The following is a 26,406-nucleotide window of genomic DNA, read 5'->3' as shown; positions in this document are numbered from 1 at the left end:
CAAACCACAAAGAAATTCATTGTAAAGAATTTGTGTCTTTTGGAAAAGATCTTACTAAAAGACATAGTATAACTTAATTATGGCCAGTTGGATCTACATGTAGATACAGTAAGGTAGAGCGCTCTATACATGGTACTGATTTAGCTTAAAATGACCTTGATCTTGGATTTCTTAACCCCAGATCTAATAGAGTTCATACACATCTATAGGTTAGTGATCCTTTCAGGTGTCAATGTGTTGAGTACAGAGAAACTCATCGTCAACATGTTGAGTACAGAGAAACTCATCGTCAATGTGTTGAGTACAGAGAAACTCATCTCAGAAGATAAGCAATTATTTTGGCAAACAGATCACTTGAACTTGACCTTATCAAGTTATGACAACAAAATCAATAAAGATCTTCCCTCATGCAGGACATAAGTAAACCTGCTTCCAGGTCTTAGGTAGAGAGAAACACTCTCTAAAGAGTATAACGAATAGAAGTAATATACATGTAGATTCTAGGACTCAAAAGAACAGCAATGAGTCAAAATTAAGGTTAAGAGACAAAAAAAATATTTAATTTTAAATGAAATTTGCTAGATACACTTCACATGCCAAAAAAGAGAGTTTTAGATGGCGAACAAAGTAAAGCATTATTATAACACCAAACTACACAAAGGTGATATCAGTACTAGTGCTGTACAATACACCTTCAACGTAGTCTTACAGGAGGATTTGGAGGTAGACGGCAAAGACAGTGTTAAGTGATGGAGAAGAATGCACCAGATGGGATGAAAGGTGCAAGAGGTGATTGATGATGGAAGGTGACGGGACAGATGAGAAAATTGAATAAAGGGGGATCAACATCGGGAGAGAGAGAGATGGGATGGAATGGTGAGAGGAAATCAATTGCTGGAAAGCAGAAGTTTGGGATGGTATCGGTTACAAGTGAAAGGAATGGGAGGGAAAGAAGGAGAGGATGATGGTAGTGATAGGAGACAAGAGGAATAGATGGATAAGAGGGGTAGAGAGAGAGAGAGAGGTAAGTGGGGATAGGGAGGATTATTAAAAGGAAAAGATGGAGAGATGGAGGAATGGAAGGAAGGAAGGTTGGGGTGGGGTGAGGGTAGGGGATGGAAGAAAAGTAGTGTTACTATAAGGGGAAAAGAGGTACCAATGAGGGAGTAGGATGTTAACAAGAATAGTTGGTTATGGTCATGCCAATGAGGGAATAAGATGTTAACAAGAATAGTGGGTTATGGTCATGCCAATGAGGGAATAGGATGTTAACAAGAATAGTGGGTTATGGTCATGCCAATGAGGGAATAGGATGTTAACAAGAATAGTGGGTTATGGTCATGCAAGGGATGATGGAGAATGAAGGAAAGTTGTTGAACGTTTGAATAGGTTTGTTAATGAATGTGGTAAAAAGGCTTCGAAACAGGAAAAGAGGGGTAAGATGATAGTTATTGGGGTTAAACAGGATCAAAAGAGACTAGGTAAGGTTTAAAGGGGAGAACAGTAAGGGGGAGGAGAGGGAGTTATAGCGACACAGAGATAGGGAGGGTTAGGATCGTCACAAGATGGAGATGGATGTACTATCACTTTATTGTCTACCAAAACACAGGTACTGCTATATCCTCAAAACTTATAAGAATTGAGATGATTAACATTTAATAGTTATACTGGTATAAAAGTGGGACATCATAACTATGAATTAATAATGAAATCATATAATAATGCCAATACACACAAAAAAGCAATACCAATAAAAATATACCAAATACATCACACACAATATGGTGTTATAAATAACCAATCGGCCACACAAACAATAATACAGAACCACACAGCTATCACTGACCACCATGCGCTGGAAGTTGCGGCAAACCATTCGACAGTCGTCCTGATGTACTTACAGGAAGTATACCGAGGCTGCCTCCACCTAAAAAACATAAAAATATTCCCCTGAATCTGTGAATATCAAAGTTCATTAACTGTTATTAAATAAATGTATCACAAGACAATGACTTCAAAAAAAAAAAAAAACTGCTGCTGTCCTAAAAAGTAATTTATAAAAGTTTACAAGATTACGAAGTAATTGTAGCGACAAGTCTCAGCATCTAATTAAGTAATCAAGTTTTAATAGTATAGAATACAGATATCATGTCTAATTTTAATAGTAAATATACAAAAAACTGAATAACAATTAACACACTATATACCAGGTATTGATTTTGATTTTCTATATATATATTTTTGACTTTAAGCATGACCTGTAGCCAAAGATTCACTTTTTTAGGTAATTTATTAGAAATCTTATTGCTCTCTTTAAATTCTTATTGTGCAGGTATGGATATGCCCACAAATTTTCAAAAACCTGTGACAGTACAACAAAACCCTGATTTATCTCCCCTTAGACCATGAACAAAAGCCATACCATGACCATACTTGTTTCTTTTGAATAAGATATAAAGATTGAAATATGGTTTATTTATTTTTAAGAGATATTTAATCACAGCTTGTCAGACATGTTGGCTGTATTTTCTTTATTTACAAAACTGATTTTATATACCAGTGCACATCTTGTGATGAACAATTATTAGTCTAGTGGCAATAAACATTACCTGTATTTATAATGTTGAAAGCCATGAAGGCACCGCTTGCTTTTATATGGTTGCCACAGGAATGCATCAAGTTCCCAACTGATAATTCTGGTATCCATTCCTGCACAAAAAAAAATCAAATACCTTTTTGATGTATATCACCACTGATTGACTAGTTTTAGCTGGTTTCCACCACCCAATTGCAACTAGATAAAATGAAACAAACACTTATTTGTTCCAGATTTAGCTATTATGATTTGTGTCTTGGCTTGATCATTTTCCAATGATCTATATACCCAAATTCTGTAATGTTTGTCTTAGGAAACAATCAAAAATGGTTGATTCTATTTTTGCAGGTACATAACAAATTTTGTATTCTGAAGGTTAAAATTCCAAAAAAGGAATAGTTAACAAAATAAAGTAAGAGAATTTAGCTCTTTTTTTAAATTTATTTCGTTAAAACTCAGTAGGTTGACATTTTTCACAATGGGATTATTGATTATTTATACTGGATAGCTTCATGGGAGAAGGGATATTATACAGAACCATATATATAATAAGTCCTCTGCATGCTGCAGAAAACAACCCAGGTAAATTACTGACATTGTATAAGACTGGTCTAAAACGGGTGAAAAAGGACAGTTAACACAAACATCTTAGGTAGATACAGAAACACAGATTTTGATTTTTGGCCTCAAGAAGGAACAGTTGTCAAAGCATATGTACATATTATTACTGAATTACAAAAAATACCTCTCTTTTTGGAAATTTTGCACCAGCATTCTTATACTTTGAGATCTTGAAACGCCACGCCATATTTCTTGTTTCACCTGTAAAATTTAACATATTTAATCATAAAATTTTTAAACCAAATCTTCCGCACTTTCTAAACATTTTCTTCAGGTTGGTAAAGTATGGATTATGAAAAGATTCTTGTTACACAACCAATAAGTGTTTCTATGTGAAGTTTCGATGACTTGTACGGTATGTACTCTGTCACCTTCATCAGACAAATGACCAGTGAAGCGTATGTACACAACAGTGTAAAATGTGTACATCTGTAAGAGTTGTCCACAAATCGATGTCGATTGGCAGGGATCAGCTACATTATGGGGACAGAGTACATACCATACTAGTCATCGAAAGATCACATAGAAACACTTATTGGTTGTGTAACAAGAATCTTTTCATAATAAATCTTCTGCAACATTGGGAAAAATACAATATTTCTTCTTAAGCTTATAGCAAGAAGCCCAGAGGGCCTATATCGCTTACGTAGATATGTAAGTGATGGTTGAAATGAGAGTGGATCTGTTTTAATGAGCCCGATGTTCTGTGAAGTAATGGACTGCTCTATTGTTTTGTTCAGAGGAGGATTCTGTGGGTCATATTAAAGAATTCATATCTTCTCCATACATTGTTATGATTTTCTGGTTGAACCCAACGCTTACCAAAGTGATTTTAGTGTTTGTACTACATGGAAGTCCATTAGATAACACAAGGTGATGCTAGTGTTTGTACAACATGGAAGTCCATTAGATAAAACAAGGAGATGTTAGTGTGTGTACGACATGGAAGTTCATTAGATAACACAAGGTGATGTTAGTGTGTGTACTAAATGGAAGTCCATTAGATAACACAAGTTGATGTGGTTGTCCTCCAGTGCAGATATTTGTTTCTCATTTGATATAAATACAGACACACTTACCAAAGTGATTTTAGTGTTTGTACTACATGGAAGTCCATTAGATGACACAAGGTGATGTTAGTGTTTGTACTACATGCAAGTCCATTAGATAACACAAGGTGATGCTAGTGTTTGTACAACATGGAAGTCCATTAGATAACACAAGGAGATGTTAGTGTGTGTACTACATGGAAGTCCAATAGATAACACAAGTTGATGTGGTTGTCCTGCAGCGCAGATATTTGTTTCTCATTTGATATAAATACAGACACACTTACCAAAGTGATTTTAGTGTTTGTACTTCATGGAAGTCCATTAGATAACACAAGGTGAAGTTAGTGTGTGTACTATATGGAAGTCCATTAGATAACACAAGTTGATGTGGTTGTCCTGCAGCGCAGATATTTGTTTCTCATTTGATATAAATACAGACACACTTACCAAAGTGATTTTAGTGTTTGTACTTCATGGAAGTCCATTAGATAACACAAGGGGATGTTAGTGTGTGTACGACATGGAAGTTCATTAGATAACACAAGGTGATGTTAGTGTGTGTACGACATGGAAGTTCATTAGATAACACAAGGTGATGTTAGTGTGTGTACTAAATGGAAGTCCATTAGATAACACAAGTTGATGTGGTTGTCCTGCAGTGCAGATATTTGTTTCTCATTTGATATAAATACAGACACACTTACCAAAGTGATTTTAGTGTTTGTACTTCATGGAAGTCCATTAGATAACACAAGGCGATGTTAGTGTGTGTACGACATGGAAGTTCATTAGATAACACAAGGTGATGTTAGTGTGTGTAATACATGGAAGTCCATTAGATAACACAAGGCGATGTTAGTGTGTGTACGACATGGAAGTTCATTAGATAACACAAGGTGATGTTAGTGTTCGTACTACATGGAAGTCCATTAGATAACACAAGGGGATGTTAGTGTGTGTACGACATGGAAGTTCATTAGATAACACAAGGTGATGTTAGTATTTGTACGACATGGAAGTCCATTAGATACACAAGGGGGTGTTAGTGTGTGTAATACATGGAAGTCCATTAGATAACACAAGGGGATGTTAGTGTGTGTACTACATGGAAGTCCATTAGATAACACAAGTTGATGTGGTTGTCCTGCAGTGCAGATATTTGTTTCTCATTTGATATAAATACAGACACATCGTTTTATTGTTTTTATTTATTGTATCTAACTCATTCCAAGTCTCTAAAACATATTGCCCTCATCAGCTAGCCTACAATGCCTGGTAAGGTCTCTCATCAATCTGATTAAAATAATATGTTACATGGCTTCGTTCACTTCGTACTACGCCTGAACGATGTTCAGGCGGAGCCATGTAACAGATGATTTTAATCAGATTAGGTCTCTCATGCGTGTATATTTATGCGATACATGTATTACATTTTACAACAAGGCTGAGATTAGTTTGATATCTTATATTAATATCCCATTGATTTAGAGGACTTTTTGACATAAACGTCTGTTTAGTATTGGTAGTTACTTGTTTGTTTTTGTTTACTATGACATCTGTAATTATTACCTCTGATAAAAACATCTTATTGGAAAAAAGAAAAGTGGTTCATGAAACAACAAATGAATAAAAGTGGGGAGTAAACTGGCTTGAACTGTATATTAGTTAAATGCGTTCTTCGTGTTGTTTTACAGGAAGGAATCCTTAATCATTTACTTTCAGAACTGTAAGACTGTGATTCTCAGAACCAGTTCATTAAGCTCTGTCTGAAATTATATATGCATACTTCACATGCCTGATGAAGGGATGAAAGAAACGAGAAGGAAAAAGTACTACACATACTACCTACAGTGCTTTTACTGTATTAATAGATATCTTCCTTATATAAATAAATTGGGAATTTCATTTAACAACAGTGAAAGTAAAATTGCATATTATTTTCCCCAATTTTAACTCAGTACCCAATTTGACAACACCCTTCCTTTTAGTTAATACAATATTCCATTCCATGCAAAATTACTCCCTCCGAGTTCGATTTAGCTGCGATAACGTAGCTTTATTATGACGGCGAGATTTTCAGCTGGGCAGAGGAGGCCGGGTATTAATATAAGTACTAAGTCCGAGTCAACTCCAAAAGGAAGTCATATAGTCCTTTTTTGCACAAAAATTAATTCCAATGTTCCAACAACCAAGGATGCATCATCATAGGAAATAATGTCTACTATGGATCTGGTTTGTACATGCATGAGTTTATTTCCTTGTTTTTCATTATTTGGGATGTACATCGTATGTATTAATTAAGGTCAGCACTTTTTGGAAACTACATATGTAGTGCAACTTTTGCTTAAATCTCTTTGAAATTTCTCTATTCAATTTTCATCTTGTATCTAACAGAAAAGATGGGACGGCTCTTTTAACTTCTAGATGACATCTCTGTAAAAAAAATGGTTTACTGCAACCAAAGTTTTTTTCAAATTCAAATGCTACAAGCTCCATTCCCTACACGGTGGAAAAAAATTCCTGCAAGTGTGATCCAACAGCAGAAGAGAAGGAGAGAGCAACCAACTTGACAGGTGAACAGTTGAACTTGAAGGGGGCGGATCCAAACCTGTTTTGATGGAGATATCAGAGAAGACATTTGCACATGTATCTATTGACCAGTAAGCAAAATATGTTGTTGCACTTATAAGTACACATGGGACTGATTTACTAATACCTGTTGCAGTAATGTACTTTTGAGATCTTGATCGGAACAAAAAGGAAGTGATGACTGACTTCCAGCTGATTTTGAAGTTTCCGGTTCACAAAATAACGCGAGATTTGCAGTGTGTTGACTTGCAACAAATATGTGCTGTAGTCTCATTTTCGAGTGTCAAGTTATTTTCATTTCCTAAAGTTCTTTGGAGAAAAAGACACTAGTTGTAGATTAATAACCAACTAATTTATTGCTAAGGTTAATATTTTCACAATTTTATCATTTTGTCAAAAGACTTTTAATTTTTCTTTTTTTTCGAAAATGGTATAACTATCCCTTCAAATTCATTCTAGAAAAGAAAATGGCTGCCATAAGGCGAGCGTGCTGCGAAATAACGCAGAGGAACTGCAATAAGAGTGTTTTGACATCTTACAGTACACAAAAGAACTACAGTAATGAAGTTTCCTCGACACAGAGACAGCACGTTTTGCTCCTGACAAAATGTCCGACTCATCGTAACTGCATCGATGGTAAAATTCTTCATTGCGTCATTTAAACCGGCTATGTCCTTGAAACACGTGCTCGTATGACAGACAGCCGATTATAGGCCAACTCATTCAATGCATGACAAACCGCAAGAGTGTTTAAAAGTTGAGAGAAAATCAGTTATTATTTAATTATCATTGAAAGCCAAATCAGAAAATGTTAAAGGGGAATGTTGCATCTATATTTAGTCCGAATTATTCTGACGTTTTATCGACGACAGACCGATATGAAAAAAGTCGATAAAACGTCAAAATAATTCTGACTAACCTATATTTGGACTTAAACTAAGGTGTTCAGAGTAATTTGACATGTTTTAAGGGTTTAGATCGACTTTTGGTAAAAATGACACCCCCAATGATCATATACATTTACGAGAAGAGCGGAAAGCCCGCGAGGTTGTAAAGTCGACCCCACCAAATTTTCTTACATCAAAAACAACATTTCTAGTTGATCTACGGGAAAATGCTTAGTGACCGTTTGAAAGATGGATAATTTTTCTTTTAAAAACCTCCAATATGCACATACAATGTATTCTCCTTCCGCACTTATGATCTCTGTTTCCTCCAAAAAGACGTCATTTCAGAGTTTCATTTTATTTCACAATCATCATGCCACTTATGTCATGGTGCGGCGTTCCTCGTAGTCAGTCAACTTTTCCTTTAAACGACTTATTCTGAAGACGAACAGGCATAGAGCAGTTGGTAGGAGCCCAACAAAGTTTGAGAACGAAAATGACCTTGACCTATACTTTCAAGGTTACAGGGGTCAAATATGTCAAAGACTTCAAACGACTTCTTCTGAAGAACTGAAAGATATAGAATCTTCAAATTTGGCTGGTGGCTCCCTGAGTAGAGCCATACAAAATTTGAGAATAGAAAATACCTTGACCTACTTTTAAGGTCACAGGGGTCAAATGTGTCAAACTCTTCAAAAGACTTCTTCTGGAGAACTGAAAGGTATAGAATCTTCATATTCGGCAGGGATAGAGCCGGACAAAGTTTGAGAATAAAAATGACTTTTTGACCTACTTCCAAGGTCACAGCGGCTGTCAAATATGTCAAATGCTTCAAACAACTTCTTCTGAAGAACTAAAAGGTATAGAATCTTCATATTTGGCTGATGGCTTCCTGCGATAAAGCCAGACAAAGTTTGAGACCGAAAATGACCTTGACTTACTTTCAAGCTCACAGCAGTCAAATATGTCAAACTCTTTACACGACTTCTGAATAATCGAAAGGCATAATATTATAATATTACCACAACCTACTTTAAAGGTCACAGAGGTCAACAACATTTCAAAGGATTTGTTCTGAAGAGCCAAAAGGAATGGATTCATAAGATTTTGCTGGTAGCTTTTTGGGATAGAGCTAACAAAGTTTGAGAAGGAAAATGACATTGACCTACTTACAAGGTCACAGGGAAAAATATGTCAAACAACTTCTGAAGAAGAACCAAAAAGCATAGAATCTTATAATAATATTTGGCTGGTAGTTTCAACAGATGGAGCTGACAAAGTTTGCGCGGGAAATACTTTGAGTGCAATATAATATTTAATGAGAATATTTTGCCATGACTGCTTAAATATTCAGGTGAGCGATACAGGTCCTCTGGGCCTCTTGTTTTAATGTAAATGAAATTGAGGTCATGTGTGCATGCCGAGACCTGTGGTGTGATTGTCTGGAAGTGCAGCCATTTTTCCTTAACTAATTATAACCAAACACTGCATGTTTCGCCACACGCTAACCTCAACCTCGGCGATATAGTCAAATATGACAATACGTATATAGGGCGAATGTAAACCATTTTCTTTTTCTTTCCAGTCATTGGATATGCATCTGTTCGACCCTTCCATACCAGTACACGATTATCAAAGCGAAATTTCTATGATGTACTTGGTGTGCCAAAGAATGCTGATGCTAAACAAATTAAAAAGGCTTATTATCAGGTAAGAGAAGGTTGATGTAAATGTGTCGGCATGTTGTTTAAAATCTGGGTACAAAAAAAGGTTAAATAAACATACTTTTACATGTACAGATTATCGTAGGAATCGGGGCAGTTATTGTTATACTTGTTTTGTAATCAGTCTTTGTAGATCAACTTGAAATTTATCAAAATTCAGTGTGCCATTTATCATTAAATATTTTAAAAACTTGATTGTGATGCATCTGAAGATAACACATTTACCATTAATTTGGTACAAAATAGACAGTACTTAGCGTAGAACTTGGAATAAGTACAGACAAAATGTGGAATGTTTTATAGCGATCCAGTTGTTGGCTCCTATTATGCTATATAAATACTAAGAATATGTATGACCTTTTATAAACGGTGTTTATACTTTCACAAGCCCCATATATTTTCAGGATGAATGGATACAATTTACCTTATTATATGAAAATTTCAGCTTTGCAAATTTTGAAAAGGTTTTCTATCATATTTTTCAGCTTGCCAAAGAGTATCATCCTGATGTTAACAAAAATGATGCCAACGCTGCATCAAAATTCCAGGAGGTATCTGAAGCCTATGAGGTAAATTGAAAAAAATAAAGCCATATTACCTGATACTACCATATTTTACAGGTGATAAGCCCATACCTGGTAATAAGCCCACCACCCTACTTTTTCACTTTCCATGCATAGTTTGGGTGCCCGTTAATAAGCCCACCCCCGTACCTGCTGGTACAATTGTCTGTGATGAAAGGATGTAGTCTTTGAACCCTTATAGTTCAGTACTGACAGTCACAACGCAAATTTATCAGCCACTGCAACTTCAAATGCAGTTATTCATGTGGCTGGTGAAAATTGTTCTTTGGCACCTGATGAATATCGCTGGTATTTTTTTTACATCCAACTTAAAAGTACCAACTGACTATATGCATGTAAACTAACTAAGGCAGTTATTTGGGGTAGAAATAACACCTTTTTGTACCATTCCTATTTTAACATTGAAGAAATAAATTACAAAAGTTCTAAGTTGAAATCATAAATTAAAAGAACTTGTTCGATGATTTACCCAGGTATTTAAAACTTAAAAACAAGCACCATTAGTTTTATGGAGACTTGGACAAGAGTAAACACTATTTTGTTATTTCAAACAGGTTTTAAGTGATGAAAGCAAGAAAAGGCAATATGATACATTTGGGACAACAACTGATGCAGGTGGGAGGGCAGATCCTGGAGCAGGGTTTGGACAACAGGGAGGTTTCCAAGGTAAGATATAAAATGCTTCAGCCAACAGTTGTGTCTGTTTGTAGTCTTAAAACACCATGGCACTATATAGTGGGACCAACCTAATTTCGTCACCTAATTTCATTAAATGTGAATGCTTTACATAATATTATTGAAATTGGTTGCTGGTCATGTGAAACAGTTAAACCATATAATAGCAACTGGCAGGAATAATAACAAAGTGATCATATGATATTTATATTAAGTATTTGTTAATTTACAAGAACATATCAATATATGAAATGTTTCTTTTTAGGTTTTCACTCTTCTGACCCTGAAGAGCTCTTTCGTAAAATATTTGGAGATGTTTTTGGAAAAGGTTTTGGTAACAGTGGTGGAGTTGACTATGAAGAATCTAAATATGGATTTGCACCGGCATCGGAGGTTTGTGAATATCTTATACTGCCTGTCATCTGATTTGTTGAGAAATTTTAGACCTTTTTTTCTTCAATTTCCATCAGGCCAGCTAACTTAGAATGAATAGTGCTCCTTTGGTCCTGAACAGGTGCTAATTTATTGGGGGTTGATGTGAAATGCATAGTTGTCATCCTCTCCTCTGACTTTCTGAGACATTTTCGACTGGTTGTCATTCCCACCAGATTAGTTTTTATCAACTATACATACGAATGTAAATGCTTGTAAAACTTGCAGGTGTTCATACATTTTGCAGGTCATGATGGACCTTACCTTCTTGGAAGCTGTGAGGGGCTGTAATAAACAGATGCATATGAATGTTGCTGACACGTGTCCGAGGTGTAATGGCCGCAAAGCAGAACCAGGTTCCAAGGTTGAAAGCTGTACCCAATGCAATGGCACTGGAATGGTAATACATCCGATTTTCTAATTAAGGCTCATGAATTGACACATCACTGATCTGGTTGTCTCACTAACCAACCAGTCCTTTACAGCAGAGATTAAGCTATTAATATCCCCAAATGGGGTGGGGACGGGAGATTTCATCTGCACAAACATTTTCATGCAATAACTCTAGAAGGAGTGCTTTAGTTGCATGAAACATCCTACAAATATTTATGGTTTATAGTTACTACTACTGCTCAAGTTCAATTTTGACCTGCATCTTAAATTCTTTGGCTGTCTTGGGTTTCAGCACCCGGAGAGTCTGTCTGATAAACATTGTTAAATTGTACTGTAAGACATAGTGCTTATGTTGCAGGAAACCATCAACACAGGACCCTTCATGATGAGGACAACATGTCGGCGCTGTATGGGTAAGCGCACAGTCATCAGCAAACCTTGTATGGACTGCCGAGGCAAGGGAAGAATCGTGCTGCGGAAGAAAGTGATTGTGCCTGTTCCTGCAGGTAACTAAAGGCTTCATGGCTGCTGATTTCAACTACAGAGAATGAAAGATTTCATGAATACTGACTGACATCCATAGTGCTTGTAACTTTATATTCTCAGGGATTACACAATGTGAAAAGAACAATTAGACTTCAAAATATTAAAACTAAGTTCAAGGCAGTGATAGGTTAACTAAGTTCAAGGCAGTGATAGGTTCTTTCTTTACAATTACCTGTAACAAGTGAATATCAATTCATAAAAAGAGTGATTAACATGTTTTTAATATTAGGTACTTAAAATTTTGTGTTATAAAAAGTGTGAAATAATCAGTTATTGTTGATTTCATTGATACTAAATCAACAAAATTTAATCATAACATAACTAGATTATTTCACAGAAATAAATCATTTGAAGCAGTGTCGAAGTACCTTAAACAACTTGTATCATTTGTGCATCAGATTTAATGATCATGTTCATGTTTGTACATAATTTTGAGAATCAATCTGAGAAAACAAATTCCAGAGTAATAATTAAATTGTGACTTTGCAGGTGTTGAAGATGGTCAGACAGTGAGAATGCCTGTAGGCCAACAGGAGGTGTTTATAACTTTTAAGGTAGGCTGAAATGTTGGGTCAGTCATTTTATGCAGCAGAAATTAGACCTCTGTTGTAGCATTTAAACAAGTATTGTTGTGTTCTTGAACAAGAAACTTGACCTTATTGTTCCAGTCCACCCTGTTCTACAAATGAGTATCAGCTTTCTTGGGAGTTCTGTGAAAAACATCTTCCATTCAGGAGTTATTGTCACTGCATGCCATGGAAACTGGCTTGGGATCAGAAAACTGTATTCATTTCTAACTACTATTTGTGATGAATATGACACAGATGTTCACTATATAGGATTTGTAGTAGGGTCTGGATGTTTGGTTTTACCCTACATTAATCACTTCACTTAAAGATTTACCCTCAATAAAATGATGAAAACATATTTTCCATACTCAAATTCACATTTAAGCTGTGTACTGCATGAGAGTGTTTACAACATCATCAAATTATTTTATATTGCAGGTTGCAAGAAGTAGAGATTTTAAGCGAGAAGGTGCTGATATTCATAGTGACATTACTATAAGTCTTTCCCAAGCTGTTTTAGGAGGTACTATAAAGATTCCTGGTGTGTATGAAGATGTACTTCTAAAGGTGAGCAACCAAGCAAAGAGAATGCCGTTGACATACTCCCTGTTCATAATCATGAGGGAGTCCCCTGTTCTCCAGATCTGCGTGTGTAAAACTATATTTATTTTCAAATTACAAATGACATGAAGGTTTGAATTATTTGATGTCGGAGAAAGAAGGTTATTTGTGTCAGGCTCCCTGCTATGACATAATAATGTCTTACTCTTCCTGCCCTACATGAAATAGCTTAATTTTATTTCCAAAAGTAGCATAGGAAAATTCTATAGTTTCATGACAGGAGACAAAAAATAATAGATATTTCTGTCGGAGTTTACAAATATTTTACTTTGTTTTTGTACTAGATAATTTCAATAAAAAGTAATTTGATTGCTTTATGTAATACCATTCTAATTAAGTTTTTCTATCAACCAAATTTCTTGTCACATTTCAACATGTTTTGCTTTCTTCTATTCAGATACCCGAGGGAAGCCACTCCCATAATAGAATCAGGCTGTCTGGAAAGGGTGCTGCCCGCGTAAACAGCTACGGACGGGGTGACCATTACATCCATCTAAAAATACAAGTACCCAAGTAGGTCATCTACTATGGTCAGGACCATAGATTCTATATATTTAGTCTTTATTATTTTGAACAGTTGAAGGAGTTTCAGTATCGAGGTTCAGGGTCAATGACAAAATGTTTACAACTCCTTCTGTGGGATAATATATTCTATGTCTGTTATAGAAGCATCATTGTGGATGTTGGTTAAAAAGGGTACCATATACTGGTATAAACATTATTGTGGGAGCATGCAAGGTTGCTGGTAGACCTGTTAGTAGTTATTAAGCTGTAAAGGTGTTAAATTGTTTAAAATACACTAAGTGGATGATTGGCAGGTTACAGTGGTTCTTATCTACATAAGTAGTGACAGTGGTTCTTATCTATATAAGTAGTGAGGAATAGTGAAATCAATAACACAAAATATTGTTAACAGGAAAACAGGAAATATTAAGTCTGTGAAGTTAAAAGCAAAACTGAAACTGGAAAGACCTTGGTTTATATGAGTCATTGTCTATCTTCAGATCATTAATAACCTTGGTTTATAGTAGTCATTGTCTATCTTCAGATCATTAACAACCTTGGTTTATATTAGTCCTTGTCTATCATCAGATCATTAACAACCTTGGTTTATAGTAGTCATTGTCTATCTTCAGATCATTAACAACCTTGGTTTATATTAGTCCTTGTCTATCTTCAGATCATTAACAACCTTGGTTTATATTAGTCATTGTCTATCTTCAGATCATTAACAACCTTGGTTTATATTAGTCCTTGTCTATCTTCAGATCATTAACAACCTTGGTTTATATTAGTCCTTGTCTATCTTCAGATCATTAACAACCTTGGTTTATATTAGTCCTTGTCTATCTTCAGATCATTAACAACCTTGGTTTATATTAGTCATTGTCTATCTTCAGATCATTAACAACCTTGGTTTATATTAGTCCTTGTCTATCTTCAGATCATTAACAACCTTGGTTTATATTAGTCCTTGTCTATCTTCAGATCATTAACAACCTTGGTTTATATTAGTCCTTGTCTATCTTCAGATCATTAACAACCTTGGTTTATATTAGTCCTTGTCTATCTTCAGATCATTAACAACCTTGGTTTATATTAGTCCTTGTCTATCTTCAGATCATTAACAACCTTGGTTTATATTAGTCCTTGTCTATCTTCAGATCATTAACAACCTTGGTTTATATTAGTCCTTGTCTATCTTCAGATCATTAACAACCTTGGTTTATATTAGTCCTTGTCTATCTTCAGATCATTAACAACCTTGGTTTATATTAGTCCTTGTCTATCTTCAGATCATTAACAACCTTGGTTTATATTAGTCCTTGTCTATCTTCAGATCATTAACAACCTTGGTTTATATTAGTCCTTGTCTATCTTCAGATCATTAACAACCTTGGTTTATATTAGTCCTTGTCTATCTTCAGATCATTAACAACCTTGGTTTATATTAGTCCTTGTCTATCTTCAGATCATTAACAACCTTGGTTTATATTAGTCCTTGTCTATCTTCAGATCATTAACAACCTTGGTTTATATTAGTCCTTGTCTATCTTCAGATCATTAACAACCTTGGTTTATATTAGTCCTTGTCTATCTTCAGATCATTAACAACCTTGGTTTATATTAGTCCTTGTCTATCTTCAGATCATTAACAACCTTGGTTTATATTAGTCATTGTCTATCTTCAGATCATTAACAACCTTGGTTTATATTAGTCCTTGTCTATCTTCAGATCATTAACAACCTTGGTTTATATTAGTCCTTGTCTATCTTCAGATCATTAACAACCTTGGTTTATATTAGTCCTTGTCTATCTTCAGATCATTAACAACCTTGGTTTATATTAGTCATTGTCTATCTTCAGATCATTAACAACCTTGGTTTATATTAGTCCTTGTCTATCTTCAGATCATTAACAACCTTGGTTTATATTAGTCCTTGTCTATCTTCAGATCATTAACAACCTTGGTTTATATTAGTCCTTGTCTATCTTCAGATCATTAACAACCTTGGTTTATATTAGTCCTTGTCTATCTTCAGATCATTAACAACCTTGGTTTATATTAGTCCTTGTCTATCTTCAGATCATTAACAACCTTGGTTTATATTAGTCCTTGTCTATCTTCAGATCATTAACAACCTTGGTTTATATTAGTCCTTGTCTATCTTCAGATCATTAACAACCTTGGTTTATATTAGTCCTTGTCTATCTTCAGATCATTAACAACCTTGGTTTATATTAGTCCTTGTCTATCTTCAGATCATTAACAACCTTGGTTTATATTAGTCCTTGTCTATCTTCAGATCATTAACAACCTTGGTTTATATTAGTCCTTGTCTATCTTCAGATCATTAACAACCTTGGTTTATATTAGTCCTTGTCTATCTTCAGATCATTAACAACCTTGGTTTATATTAGTCCTTGTCTATCTTCAGATCATTAACAACCTTGGTTTATATTAGTCCTTGTCTATCTTCAGATCATTAACAACCTTGGTTTATATTAGTCCTTGTCTATCTTCAGATCATTAACAACCTTGGTTTATATTAGTCCTTGTCTATCTTCAGATCATTAACAACCTTGGTTTATATTAGTCCTTGTCTATCTTCAGATCATTAACAACCTTGGTTTATATTAGTCCTTGTCTATCTTCAGATCATTAACAACCTTGGTTTATATTAGTCCTTGTCTATCTTCAGATCATTAACAACCTTGGTTTATATTAGTCCTTGTCTATCTTCAGATCATTAACAACCTTGGTTTATATTAGTCCTTGTCTATCTTCAGATCATTAACAACCTTGGTTTATATTAGTCATTGTCTATCTTCACATCATTAACAACCTTGGTTTATATTAGTCTTGTCTATCTTTAGATCATTAACAACCTTGGTTTATATTAGTCTTGTCTATCTTCAGATCACTAACAACCTTGGTTTATATTAGTCCTTGTCTATCTTCAGATCATTAATAACCTTGGTTTATAGTAGTCCTTGTCTATCTTCAGATCATTAACAACCTTGGGTTATATTAGTCCTTGTCTATCTTCAGATCATTAATAACCTTGGTTTATATTAGTCCTTGTCTATCTTCACATCATTAACAACCTTGGTTTATATTAGTCTTGTCTATCTTCAGATCATTATCAACCTTGGTTTATATTAGTCCTTGTCTATCTTCAGATCATTAATAACCTTGGTTTATATTAGTCCTTGTCTATCTTCAGATCATTAACAACCCTGGTTTATATTAGTCCTTGTCTATCCTCAGATCATTAATAACCTTGGTTTATATTAGTCCTTGTCTATCTTCAGATCATTAACAACCTTGGTTTATATTAGTCCTTGTCTATATTCAGATCATTAACAACCCTGGTTTATATTAGTCCTTGTCTATCTTCAGATCATTAATAACCTTGGTTTATAGTAGTCCTTGTCTATCTTCAGATCATTAACAACCTTGGTTTATATTTGTCATTGTCTATCTTCAGATCATTAACAACCTTGGTTTATATTAGTCATTGTCTATCTTCAGATCATTAACAACCTTGGTTTATAGTAGTCCTTGTCTATCCTCAGATCATTAACAACCTTGGTTTATAGTAGTCCTGGTCTATCCTCAGATCATTAATAACCTTGGTTTATAGTAGTCCTGGTCTATCATCAGATCATTAATAACCTTGGTTTATCGTAGTCCTTGTCTATCATCAGATCATTAACAACCTTGGTTTATAGTAGTCCTTGTCTATCCTCAGATCATTAACAGACACACAGAAAGCTTTACTGTTGGCTTTTGCTGAAACAGAAAAAGGAGTGAAAGGTACCATCAATGGAGTGGTGGACACAGATATAGGTAAGTCAGTTTGTGATGTGGATGTAACCACATTTAATATTTGCATGGTAGAGTTAGCCTGATATTGACTTTTGCCGAGAAATTCAGTAGGAATTTAGGTACAAAAATGGGAGCTGAATGGATTGATCCTTAATTCTATGGCCTTCACCAGCCTGTCTGGCTATACTTCACTGGCACCAAATGATTTGTAATATGTAATGGTAATGAAAATGATATTACCAACAGTTAATTTCAGTAGGGTATGCAAATTAAAGTAGTTGTAGGCCTGAGTGTTGTAAAAAAATCCCTGTAGTTGATTGGTGTTGATTATGGTCCCGGAGAAACAAGCAATATGAAATCTTTTAAATCAGATATCCTGAATCGAGAATTTTTCGTTTCAGGGACTGGTAAAAAGACTGATGCTAAAGAAGAAGCATCAGGAGAATATGTGTCTGACAGTGAAGAGAATGAATCGTTTTTATCAAAAATGAAACGTAAAATATTTGGATAAAGTCAATTTTCCATGACCATAATCAACATGTAAGTCTACATTGGTGATGTTGTACGTCTGTTGATGTATTCTTGGTGAAGATTCGTAGTGTACTCTAAGATGCAGATGAAATATGTATTTATTATTAATTATTGAAAAAGATTTCTGTTGTGATTCTGAAGACATTACATATATTTAAATATAAGTAGGGCCAGGCATCAGAGTTTATTTGAAAGGCTTATCTTGATATTTGACATGATGATAAACTGAAGTTGGATGTGCAACAGGGGTTTAAAAATTCTTAGGTCAAGGTCATTGCTACTAAAAATAGACAGTAGCGGGGGGGGGGGGGGGATATTGTCCTTATTTCCAAATCCAAAAGTCTTTTTTTTTTTAAATCTCATATTTATACTCTGATTTGTCGTAAAAATAATAAGAAACAAGTTTCATGTTATGCGCTTAAGTTTCTTATATACTGTAAAGAATACAATATACAAAATTAAATTATGGAATTCTTTGCCGATTTCATATATAGAAACACCGTTTTATTAGAAGGATATTTATTTACAGGTTTGTGGGCTGTCGAGGACAAAGATGGTGGTTTGCTGACCGAGATCAAAGCTATTCTGGATAAGAAAAATATCAAAAAGTACAGTTCCAGTACAGAGAAGACAAAAGAGGAAGATACTGCAGAAAGCGAAAAGAAAACAACTAAACTCCAAGATAATGAAAATAAGGAGAAAGTGGAGGCAAATACAGAAAAGAAATTGAACAAAAGTAAAGGCAAGGAAAAGCCAGAAAACAGCAATGAAAGTAAGAACACAAAATCACCAGTAGACGACAGTGATGATGAAAATGATGGTAAAAGTGGTGTGAGAAGTTCGTGTTGATGTACAATGGTCCTCCTACCACACGCGGTTGATTGATAAATACATTGGGAAGCCAACCAAAAAGCTGATTCTACTTTAATGCTAAAGGGTTGGTTTGGATGTGAAGCAAGTCTTGCCTAAGGTACCTGGACATTGGATGTCAACTTTGCAGAACTCGTGCATACCCGGACGTGCATGGTGTCAGAACTCCACAGAAATCTTACAAATGTGGGATATATGATTGCAAATCTGCCAGGTTCTTACATACCTGGACATGTAAGACGTTAACTCCACAGACTTATACTTGGGTTTAGGATGTCAACTTTACAGAACTCTTAAATACCTAGACATGTATGGTGTCGAACTTGAAGAAATCTTACAAATGTGGGATATAGGATGTCAACTCTGCAGAACTCTTACATGTCTGGATGAAGGACGACAAATCTGCAGAACACTTGCACAGTTGGATGAGATTTATAGTGAAGGATGAGTTATGGCTGTATTTTTGATTTTCCTAAAATAGTTTTGTTACCATGTTGTGACTTTCAGGAATCACATGAAAAAGAATTACATTGAGCAAATACTGGAAAGGTTGGTTGGGTGTATGTTTGAGAGGGACTATCATGTGTAATTAATGTTCACGTCAAGTGTTTATAACCACAATCTGATACACCTAAATACATGTAGATATATTCTGTACTGTACACATTTATGTGTTAATTGAGAAGCACTTTTACAGTGGAACAACATTAATCATAAAAACGTAAATGGAACCTGATTTAGTCATACTGAAGAATTATGTATACTATGGATTTAAATTTTGATTTTTTGCAGTTCATGCACCATTTTTTCTGCTATCAAATCTGTTATTTATGGAAATGAACATACATTAAGGTTATATTAGGGGAGTATTTCTCGGAAGGGAGCATTGAATGTGTGATGAATGTGTAGCATGTTACATAACAGAACATACTTGTTTACGTGTGCATCAATGGATACAGTCAGTACATTTGCAGTGAAACCATGATTGACTCGGACATTGTAAAAACATCCTGTAACTCCTTATAACATTGAGTTAGGTAGTACTAACCTGAATGTGCTGTAATTGTTATTGATTGCGTGAGTTTGTTGTGAAGATGTTAGTCGAGATAAACTGTGATATCATAGTCTGTATCATATATTGTACGTCCTAGTTTTATTTATCACATTGCTGCATGGAAGGAGACAACTAGTGTATTTTACGATCATTAATTATCACAAGAGCCGATTTAATCAAATACTTACTGTGTTGCTGTATCTATGAAATTTTGTGACAAGTTATTCCAGTTATAAATAAAGGGGGCAGTAGGGAGGCACAAATAATTGATAACCTATGGGTGGCCGTAGGATCTTAAATTGAGGATTGAAAACTTTTAAAGTCCCCCTCTGGAAAAGTTAGTGGTCGACACCTAACCTTACCATATATTTATATTCCAGAACAACTTGGAGATATGCAGTAGATTCGGGTAAATTGGCTAGGAGAGTCATATCACTAATTCAACTACATTTGTATTTATTTATTCCAACTATTGAAATGGGAGAATCGATGTGCCGTGTAAGCTTGTTTTCTAATCTCCAATATGTGAAATGGATGCCACTTTGCCAAATTCTAAATGATAAAGCTTTCAGATTTTTCAACTCTCTGCAAAATGTGTTATGGAGCAGAACAACACATATTCTTGAAAACATTTTTTTTACTTTCCTGAAAAAGTGATTTATGTGGTGTGTAATATGTCTTTGATTTGTTGTTATTGCTGTAGGTAGTTTGTTGCATCATTAGCAGACAATTTCAAATTGACTCTAGGCATGCTGTCGGTGTCCACTGTAATATGGCAATGCTGGAGATAAGGTGTACAACAAATGTGTATCCCCTTGTGTAATCACTTTAAAAAAGGAAATGAAGACAGAATGCATTAAGAAGATCTAAATTTTATTGATGTCTTGTGGTTGGAGTAAATATAATGGAGCATTGTAATGGAAACATTTTCCAGCTTGAAGTGAATGTTTTTTGTGAATCAGCCGAATACGGTAACTAGGAGAATTTTAAACAGTAAAAGGGAAATCTCAAAATCTTTGCCTAGATATATGTGACAGCCGGACAGCTGATGTCTGGACTACTCCACTATATGGAGATTGTATAACACAATAAATGCTAGATTACTGAGTTTGTTACACTGTCATGCTGAACTTTGCCATTCTCATGCAGTCCATTGTCATAAACAGAAAAAAATGGAATGTCCACATCTTGATGAAGTAAGGGGAGTGGCTAGAGAGGCGATTGCTCATCATGGCTGTAACAGGTTCTGGCTGGTGGCAGATATGGAAACCGATAACAGCTCAGAACTGTGTAGCTTCAAACAATACTTATGTATATAAACTTATGTTTCAATGACTTAGGCAGACCCACCTTCATCAGATAGATGACCAGTCAAGTGTATACATGTGCTCTAGTTTATGTGTTAACATATCAGACAGTTGAATTGGTAAGCTTATTTGGTTCCCAATTGTTAAGTACACTGCTTGGTCGTAGCTTTATGTGTGTGGGAGTCTATGGGCCCCCCTTAGTGTATACATCGGGTGAAGATGACGGAGTACGTAATTATGATACTTAAGTTGTCAAAACGTCACATAAACATTTTCACTGGTTGTGCTATATGAACTAACATCACTAGTTGTAATGAAGGACATTATTTTTTTCTATACAAAATATTCACATTTGCCACTTTTAAATTAAGAGCTATATATTGCATGTTCCTTGGGACACTAGCATTTTCTTCAACCACTTAACTTTAAAATCTGCAAGACTGCCAAGAATATGATTGAATAAATCGAAGCAGTTCTGGCCTACCAGTAAACAGTTCTAGCGGTGTTCATACCCATACCAAATTATTTCTCAAAGTTATAGCTTACACTAGTTGTCTTACATTTTATGTTCATTTGATGATATGTAATAAATACTATTTAAACTTTCTTCAGTTTTCTGTTTAGTTTTTAGCTCACCTTGCCCAAAGAAGTATGAGCTTAATCTGTGACATGTCCTCTGTCAACTTTTCCTTTTTAATGCTACTACCAGTAGTCAAAAACAGCTGGGTGGATTTCTAAATTTGTTCTTGTGAATTTTTTTGACCAAAGGGACTCAATGTTGTATAGATGTACATGTAACAAATGATTTATGCAGCAAGGATTTCCCCCTAGGAGTGGGGCTACTCCCTCAACCATGCAATCATCCAAATGTATATATGTAGCAGAGGTGATTATTTTTCAACGCCTTTGCAAGTGTTTGAACCCAGGACCTCTTTGTTTACTTGTCTGATGCTCTACCAAACGAGCCGAAGAGAAGTTCTACCTTGCCAAGTCGGAAGAAAGCAACTAGCATTTTAATAGGTTGACATATTTCCCCTTCAGGAAAGAGACTCTTCACAGATTTTCCAGGGGTCAGCAATCCTTGTGCCACTGCAACAGTGGTGATGTTTTTTCAATGCAATGACTCAGCAAGGGATTGAACCCAGAACCTCGGGTTCACTAGTCTGATGCTCTTACCAAATGAGCCAAAGTCAGTAGAAAGTGGTGTGTATTTCACCAGGGTGACATACATACCTGTATACAAATACTCGTCATGCAGAGATGAACACAACAGTGCTACTAGAACTGATCCTTGGATCAGCCTTACCACAGTTGACTTGGTCCCAGGGTCATAACATAGAAAAAAATTGAAATTCACACTCGATAGCAGAGAATTGGCCCCTGAATCAATCCTATTCCCTTTAACTTGGTTCCTAGGTTGAAACATGGAATGAGAAGAAATCCTCATTTGTTAACCAAGTAAATTCATTCGGGTACCAGATTGGTCCTGCTGAAGACTACATAGTACTGAAGTTATTACATGGAAATGGTTGAGCTACCCACCTTTGAAGAATTTAAGCAATTTCTAAGCAAAAGAGACAAATACGCTAATGTTATCTGGAATGGCCAGGGCATAGTGGCCAATCATTGCAGACTTAGTCCAAGGGTCCCTATAACCCATTTACACATACATACCGATCTTGACCGAATTGGCTTTTGAAACATACTTTGGAGTTTGTTTGCATAAAAAGTACTTTGAAGGGCTGTAGGCCCTCCATAATAATCACAGTGCCAATCTCGACACACTTTGTGTTCAGAGAATAACTAAGAATCCTAACAATTTCAGATATTCATATAGGGATATACTATTATTTGTAGATGGTTATAAGATTAAAGTTTCTAGGGTCAAGGACACTAAAAATATAACAAAGAGATCTACTGTCAAAATACAATATAAGGCTCTTACTAATCAGGGATTTTTTGTAAATGGTAAATGAATACCTTACAATATCACAGGAAGATGTTTTAAAAAAAATGGTATTCAGTGGTTAATGGTATTTTATGGATATCATATATGAATTATGCCATATTTACCTAATCCCAAATTCCAAGATGGCCATTATTTGAGACAAAAGTCAAATATATTACTGGGGTTTATGGATGTATAATATCTAATTTTACTCAAACATCAATGTAGATTCAATGGAACTATATAATTCTAACAACCCGGCTACTGTAGCTACCATCATAGTGTTCATACCATCATTTATGCTGTCAAAATGAATTTCTGTCCTTATTCAAAACATTCCAAACAGTTTTAACATTTTATCCCACGAAATAGGAATGGACACTGACTGATAATGCTTTCCTGTGAGCTTGATAAAGGTTTACAAGGCCTACATTTTCATTTGCTTAAAACCTTGCTTTAACCATGAAAATGATATACAAAACCAGACAAGCTAGTGTTTCCAAATTAATCTTGAAATAATCAATTAAAGTTCAATGAGATAACTAGCACAGAGCAGGTATGTGAATTATATAATTGTGACTGGTCGTTTTTCCCGAATCCCTCTGTTAGTGGTCACACTGGTGACTACAGGTGGTTATTAGTCCAGCACTCTAAACTCTAGTCAGTATCTACATGGTTCACTACTGACACACTCCTCCCGGAACTTGTCCTTACGTCTTCCATAGTCCAACCCTGCTTGTTAAGGACATTATTATTCACAGTACCCAGGTCCTATGTGGGTGCCAATCATATTTCAATGCATTAATTATCTTACAATGGTACTACCGCAGTACTTTGATGTTTGATTCATGAGCTATCGTTGCACTCTTTGCCAATTTTGATACTGATACAACTATTTTTCAACGAAACGTTAAAGTCAACAGTCTGTCCTGTTGTAAATTCAATGGAAGATTTTAACATAACTGCAGCTTGTTTCCAATGCGAGGTTCCGTCAAGTGTTGTAAACTTCAAGCCGTCTGCCAGTTCAAATTCAAACCAGTACACCACAGCAGTAAGATGACCTACATCAGTCATGGTGACCTTCACCTCCTGTGTCTGCTCAAGAAAGGATGGTGGTTCATCGCTATGGAGACGTTCATTGAGGTCAAAGTGCATCAAGACAAATGGGTCGGAGAGTCTGACATGGGATAATGTTGACAGGTCGATATCTACATGGTTTGTCATCTAAAAGAAGAAGCACAACATATAAATGCATTTTATATTCATGAACTGTTTGAAGCAACAAAGTAACATGATTGCTACACTATGTACATGTGCAAAGACATAAGCACGACTATTTTCTGATAAATCATCCATGATATGGCCTTAAATTACTATATAAATTAGACATCTGTGATTTTGGTTCCCTTTGCAAGTTTCATGGATCTTTGCATCTTCGTCACTGGTCTAGTTTGAGACAAAAAAATCATGAAACAACACTTTCACACACAAAAATGCTTGATTTCTGATAATGTTACCTAAGATGTAGTCAAGATTTTTTTTATTACTGAAAGGTCTTTGTTGTTGAAATAAATTTGAAGTTTACACTGAAGATTCAGCAAGGAAAGGGTGGTGATGATATGAGTACCAGGTACACTTTTCACTTAGCCATTTATCTGTCCAACCATATGCATGCATTCAAGCAAGTGCCTGTTCACTTTGTTTTACAACTTCAACTTCTAAACTGTTTGTGGTAGCACCAATTTTCTACTTTATACAAGCATTGAATAGTTATTTTCTGTTAAATTTATGCTATTTCTTCCATATTTAAACCAAGAAAATCTTGTTTGGAAGTTGAACATTTTGAAACTATTCCAAGTGATGTAGCTTAAAAACTAATATCTAAACAATTTTAATGACCAGTACCACAGTGGTAAGCCCCCTGCTTTCTAATCAAGCGGTTTTGGAATTTTTATCTCAAAAGTGAAAAAAGAAATTGGCAGATACACATTATCAATCCTCAGTCACATTTCATTTAACACTGAGACAAAAGTCAATTGAAACTTTTGTGTCATGACTAGGTTTCTTAAGTAACAGCTCCAGGTTTGTAAGACATATATTATCATTCAGCTATGCCAAATTTCACCCTTGACCTTTCAAAACAAATTTGGCCAGTGTAGAATTTGTTCATGTACCACACTTATACCAGTACTGTTAACAATCAATGATTCTAACTCACAAAGACAAAACATTGGCAAGAATGTAAATGCACCTAACAAATTATTCAATGAAATATTAAACCACTATACCATCGGCTTAATACTATTTAGAATAACACATGTGGAAACTTCTGTACCCAGTATCAAGGTGAGTAATTATCAGGAGGAAACAAACAAGAGGCCCAAGAGGGTCTGTATCGCTCACCTGAATATTTAAGCAGTCATAGCAAAATATTCTCATTAAATATTACATTGAAAAAAAATATTTCCCTCGCAAACTTTGTTGGCTCCATCAGTTGAAACTACCAGCAAAATATTATTATAAGATTCTATGCTTTTTGATTCTTCTTCATAAGTTGTTTGACATATTTTTCCCTGTGACCTTGTAAGTAGGTCAATGTCATTTTCCTTCTCAAATTGGTTAGCTCTATTCCAAAAAGCTACCAGCCAAATCTTATGAATCCATTCCTTTTAGTTCTCAAGAACAAATCCATTAAAACGTTGTTGACCTCTGTGACCTCTAAAGTAGGTTGAGGTCATTTTCATTCGCAAACTTTCGTCAGCTCTATCCCAGGAAGTCACCAGCCAAATATTATAATTTTATGAATTTTAATTCTTCAAAAGTAGTTTGAACTGTTTGACATATTTGAACGCTGTGACCTTGAAAGTAGGTCAAGGTCATTTTCATTCTCAAACTTTGTTGGGCTCTATCCCAGGAAGCCATCAGCCAAATATGAAGATTCTATACCTTTCAGTTCTTCAGAAGAAGTCGTTTGAAGTGTCTGACAAATTTGACCCCTGTGACCTTGAAAACAGGTCAAGGTCATTTTCGTTCTCAAACTTTGTAGGGCTCCTACCAACGAAGCTTTCAGCCA

At 35.2% G+C, this 26,406-nt stretch overlaps 3 protein-coding genes across 6 annotated transcripts in view; 1 reads left to right on the top strand and 2 right to left on the bottom strand.

Annotated features, from left to right (window-relative positions):
• LOC110457237 (coronin-7-like) overlaps positions 1 to 7,066 on the bottom strand; it is a 29,617-nt gene extending 22,551 nt beyond the window's left edge. Inside the window, exons 1-4 of one of the 3 annotated variants that reach the window (XM_021508415.1) lie at positions 6,986 to 7,066; positions 3,342 to 3,418; positions 2,610 to 2,709; positions 1,847 to 1,927 (exon numbers count right to left, since the gene is read on the bottom strand). In XM_021508415.1, the coding sequence (XP_021364090.1) occupies positions 1,847 to 1,927; positions 2,610 to 2,709; positions 3,342 to 3,404 (244 nt within the window). In that variant the 5' untranslated portion in view covers positions 3,405 to 3,418; positions 6,986 to 7,066. Of the gene's footprint in view, positions 1 to 1,846; positions 1,928 to 2,609; positions 2,710 to 3,341; positions 3,423 to 6,985 lie in introns of those variants that run through there. The other 2 variants (XM_021508416.1, XM_021508418.1) reach the window with 2 other exon arrangements.
• A 211-nt stretch (positions 7,067 to 7,277) lies between these two features.
• Positions 7,278 to 21,991, top strand: LOC110457240 (dnaJ homolog subfamily A member 3, mitochondrial-like). Of its 2 annotated transcripts, XM_021508422.1 has the most exons (13): positions 7,278 to 7,494; positions 9,331 to 9,455; positions 9,955 to 10,038; positions 10,608 to 10,719; positions 10,994 to 11,121; positions 11,408 to 11,560; positions 11,912 to 12,059; positions 12,589 to 12,653; positions 13,107 to 13,235; positions 13,687 to 13,802; positions 17,547 to 17,644; positions 18,025 to 18,163; positions 18,684 to 18,768. In XM_021508422.1, exons 1-12 carry the CDS (start codon positions 7,326 to 7,328, stop codon positions 18,132 to 18,134), a joined length of 1,437 nt encoding a protein of 478 aa, XP_021364097.1. In that variant the 5' UTR covers positions 7,278 to 7,325; the 3' UTR covers positions 18,135 to 18,163; positions 18,684 to 18,768. The 2 variants fall into 2 exon arrangements, with proteins under 2 accessions (XP_021364097.1, XP_021364096.1); XM_021508421.1 differs by lacking the exon at positions 18,025 to 18,163 and having other exon boundaries at positions 7,288 to 7,494; positions 18,684 to 21,991.
• Positions 20,939 to 26,406, bottom strand: part of LOC110457238 (putative protein arginine N-methyltransferase 9) — a 38,404-nt gene continuing 32,936 nt past the window's right edge. The window contains exon 10 of the mRNA XM_021508419.1: positions 20,939 to 24,557. Within this exon, the coding sequence (XP_021364094.1) occupies positions 24,180 to 24,557 (378 nt within the window). The 3' untranslated portion in view covers positions 20,939 to 24,179. The remainder of the gene's footprint in view (positions 24,558 to 26,406) is intronic.

The sequence above is a fragment of the Mizuhopecten yessoensis genome, unplaced genomic scaffold (assembly GCF_002113885.1).
Source record: "Mizuhopecten yessoensis strain PY_sf001 unplaced genomic scaffold, ASM211388v2 scaffold9049, whole genome shotgun sequence".
Lineage (NCBI taxonomy): Eukaryota > Metazoa > Mollusca > Bivalvia > Pectinida > Pectinidae > Mizuhopecten > Mizuhopecten yessoensis.
The sequence above is the reverse complement of the archived record's forward strand: the minus strand, read 5'-3'. Positions and strand labels throughout refer to the sequence as shown.

What these genes read in the sequence shown, in the direction of transcription:
- LOC110457240 (XM_021508421.1), top strand. Translation starts at nt 7,326, where the DNA reads ATGGCTGCCATAAGGCGAGCGTGCTGCGAAATAACGCAGAGGAACTGC. An exon ending in TCATCGTAACTGCATCGATG is followed by an intron (nt 7,495 to 9,330) that starts GTAAAATTCTTC and finishes TTTTCTTTCCAG; the next exon opens with TCATTGGATATGCATCTGTT. An exon ending in ATGAAGATGTACTTCTAAAG is followed by an intron (nt 13,236 to 13,686) that starts GTGAGCAACCAA and finishes TCTTCTATTCAG; the next exon opens with ATACCCGAGGGAAGCCACTC.